We start from the raw sequence: 4,017 nt of genomic DNA on the forward strand, positions 1-4,017 counted from the left end.
AATGATGTGGTTATTATTGGAGGACATGGCATGTAAAGAAAAGTTGGTAGTACATTTTAAATTTGGTATTTTGTAAACATAATCATTTAGATGTGAGGGCAATTTATGCTCCCTATTGGATCTTCTGAAGGCTATTGGTTCTTTCAGGGGCTGTAAGGATGAGGTCATATCTTGTAGTTGACCTACTGGAATTAGGAATTCATGAGTAGAGGATACAGGTGAAGGAATATCATGTGATGTGTTGGAGCTTGAAGAGTTGGCACTTGCCTGATTGTTGGCATTGTCACTAATGTTATGATACAGTTGAGTATCAGTATGGTCAGGAGAATTCTCAAAGAATGGTGTATTAGGAAGGACAGATGGAATGTCTGATGTAGTGGAGTTAATAGTGAAGGGGAAAACTGACTCATAAAATGAAACATCTCTAGAGACATGTATTTTCCTAGTGGCCAAACTTAGTATCTTGTACCCCTTTGTACCAAAAGGATACCCTACAAATACATGTGGGCTGGTTCTTGGTTCTAGTTTATCTCTGAATGGTTTTGGTACTGTAGGATATCACAAGCACCCAAAACTTCTCAAGTGAGAGTAGTTTGGCTTCCTTTTATATAAGAGCTCAAAAGGACATTTGTTCTTTAGAGGGATGGTTGGGAGTCTGTTAATCAAATATGTTACTGTAAGGACACACTCTCCCCAATATTTCAGTGGTAATTTAGATTGAAAGAGCAGTGCCCTGGCTACTTCAAGTAGATATTTGTGTTTTCTTTCCACCATCCCATTTTGTTGTGGTGTATAAGGACAAGTCTTTTGGTGGTTAATTCCTTTGGATTGAAAGAAGGTGGTAGCTTCATTGTTGGTAAACTCTGAACCATTATCAGATCTTATACATTTGACAGTTGTCTTGAATTGATTTTCTATCATGGTTGTAAAGGCCTTTATTATTTGAAAGGCATTGATTTTGCAGCTTAGGAGGTGTGTCCAAGTGGACCTACTGTAGTCATCCACCAAAGTTAGAAAGTATTTGAAGTTGTTGTGTGTTGTCACATGATAGGGTCCCCATAGATCTACATGAAGTACTTCAAAGATTTCAGTGGTTTCTGTTGTTCTTTGGGGAAAGGGAAGTCTGGATTGTCTGGCCATGGGGAAAATGTTGCATGTGAAAGGCTGTTTGTCAGAAAAGGTTACAGGTATAGTAGGAATCCCTTTCATTTTACTTAAGGGTACATGACCAAGTCTGAAATGCCACAATACATCTAGATTAACAGCATAAGATGAACCAAAAAACAAAGCAGAGTTACTGTCTTTATTCTTGATACTGTGAATGGAATTATTTACAATTGGAAGTGAATTGAAAGATTGGGTTAGAAAATGTACACCTCTTACATCACTAGTATGAATAGAAAGACAAGAAGAATCACATTTCTGTTTGGAACTACCTTTCTTCAGGCACTTGGAGCAAAGGAAATACAAACCATCCAGCAACTTACCAATCTCTAGAGGCCTCTTCAGTGAAGAGGCTTGCAGCAGATAGGCAGTGTCTGAGAATGATGGAATATATTTTAAATATAACTTCCAAGGAACTAATGGATACCAAATTAAATTTGAATGAAGGAATGAACAGAACTTTGTACATGATGATTTCAGGTGTTAGAAATACATTTCCAATTTCATTTACTTTGACTTTATATCCATTTGGAAGTTTCACTAATAGAGGATAAGGAAGGTTTATTATGTTATGCAAGTGAGATTTATCAAAGGTTATATGGTGTGATGCCCCGGAGTCTAATATCCACAAGTCACCCTTTGCATTAAAGCATCTACATGATGGATTGTCAAAGTCAATTGAAGAAGTGCAAGCAATCATACCTGCAAAGTTCATTGATGCTCCACCAACCATATTTACACTAGCTGAACCTTCTCCAATGCTTCCTGTCTGGAAATGTTGCAATAGGCTAACAATTTGTCCATATTGCTCCTTTGAGGTTGACATTTTGGCTTTGGCTTTCTCCTTAAGGCTCCAGTTTCTCTCCTTCCTCAACACTTGTGACTACATTTGCTGTGACATTTCTTCCCTTATTGAACTTTGCATTGTTGTTGTACCCTTGTGTACCTTGTCTATACTGTTGTTGTTGTCCCTGATTGAAGCTTGGAGGAGAACCGTGGAGTTTATAGCACTTGTCCTTAGTGTGACCTTAATGTTTGCAATAATCACAGAAAGGTTGAGCCCTATTGTTCACACTTTGGTTTCCAGCAGAATAATTTGTTTTGAAATTCCTTCCTCCTAGGTTCGCATTCAATGATGTGGAATCAATGTCTAGTTGATTTCTGGGCCTAAACTCTCTCTGTTTCTCTTCTTATATCAGAAAGGAAAATGCATGTGCCATATTCGGCAAGGGGTTCATCATAAGTATGCTTCCTCGAACAACCGTATATACTTCATTAAGTCCCATTAAAAACTGTATGAGTCTCTTATCCTGTTCTGCCTTATGCATGTTCTCCTTCGCCCCACAAGTGCATATACAACTGCAGTGAGCCTTGACGCTGAGAGTATTCAACTCCTCCCAGAGTTTCTTCATTTTCGTATAATAGCCAATAATATAAAGCACTCCCTAACTTAAGTCGTTGATTTCCTTCTGAATTTGGTACAGCTTGGCCCCGTTCGTCTGATCATATCGATCATGTAGCTCTTTCCACAACTCAACGGAATTGTTCACGTACTCAACACTGTTAGCTATATCTCTCGATAAGGAATTTAAAATCCACGAGGTGACCATATCATCACACATTTCCCATTGGCGAAAGAGTGGAGAAGTCACAAGAGGTTTTTCAGTATCTCCAATAATGAACCCTAGCTTGTTCTTCACTGAAAGGGCTCTGAGCACACTCCTCCTCCGGGAGCGGTATCCAATCCCATCAAAAGATACTAGAACTAGATTGGATCCTGGGCTATCGGAAAGATGTATGTACAGGGGACTCCCAGCATCGATTGTGGTCTGCATCGTCGTTATTGCTGTGGTTGTGGTCGCTTCATCAGTTTGATCTGTGACCGCCATGAAGATTTTGTGAGAGATTTGTGAATAATAGTCGGAACGTTCTTCATACAGTTGAGATTTCTTCAGTTGCTAATGAATCATCACTGAACGTGCTCGATCCAGATTTTTCCCCAAATCGTGATTATCGAAGGAGATTGAACAAAACCCTAGATTGTTCGAATCGACTGAAAATAGTAGAGAGATATGATGTGTGGTCATTGATCGGACCTCCGCTCTATACCATATGAAGATTGAGTGAGGAGAAAGCTCCGAGCTTCCTCCAATGGAGGTTGTGGAAGCTTCTTGAAGAGAAAGAGAGTAATGGAGAGGACAGTAAAGTCGGTCAAAACTGAAAATTATGATATTAACCAAAAACTAAAAATAATATTGTTTTCAATATATATATATATACAAATGACCTATTGTAATCCTAACTACCAATGAATAGCTAATAGTAATGCTGACTCAGCATTGATACAAATATAAATAATATACAATGTCAATATATAGTACTTTATGTACCAAAAAGAGGTTAGACATTGTTAATAATTTTTAAAGTTATGATGCAAAAGGTCTAGATTTCATGCATTTTGAACAAAAAAAAAAAGAAGTATCAAGTGTCCTTCATCCCTCATGCTGCTAATCTTCCCAGATTTATTATTAATGGAAGTGAAAGTACCAATAACAAAAGGTACTACTTTATACTTATAAAGCTTAAGTGTAAGCCGTTGCATCATAGAAAGATCGAAATTCAGCTGAACCAAATCTTGTAAGACATTTTCGTTTGCTTTAATTTTTCTTTAGTTGGCTTTTGAATAATGGCTATGACTATATAATGAAAGTTGTTGTTTCTATTTTTTTGTTCAATTTCTTTTTTTCTTCTTAACATGTTTAAAAACCTTGTAACCGCATAAGCGTGGCGGGGAAAAAACAAAAAGGCGTAAAAAATGTGAATGAGTGCTTTCTTTTTTAGTCTTCGTGTTCC

General features: G+C 37.5%; 1 protein-coding gene across 1 annotated transcript; it reads right to left on the reverse strand.

Moving 5' to 3' along the window:
- Positions 1–2,609: 2,609 nt before the first annotated feature.
- On the reverse strand, positions 2,610–3,053 carry LOC138876878 (uncharacterized). The gene has a single exon (XM_070155975.1). It carries the CDS (start codon positions 3,051–3,053, stop codon positions 2,610–2,612), a length of 444 nt encoding a protein of 147 aa, XP_070012076.1.
- Positions 3,054–4,017: the final 964 nt, after the last annotated feature.

The sequence above is a fragment of the Nicotiana sylvestris genome, chromosome 1 (assembly GCF_000393655.2).
Source record: "Nicotiana sylvestris chromosome 1, ASM39365v2, whole genome shotgun sequence".
NCBI classification, from domain to species: Eukaryota; Viridiplantae; Streptophyta; class Magnoliopsida; order Solanales; family Solanaceae; genus Nicotiana; species Nicotiana sylvestris.

What these genes read in the sequence shown, in the direction of transcription:
- LOC138876878 (XM_070155975.1), bottom strand. Translation starts at nt 3,053, where the DNA reads ATGGCGGTCACAGATCAAACTGATGAAGCGACCACAACCACAGCAATA.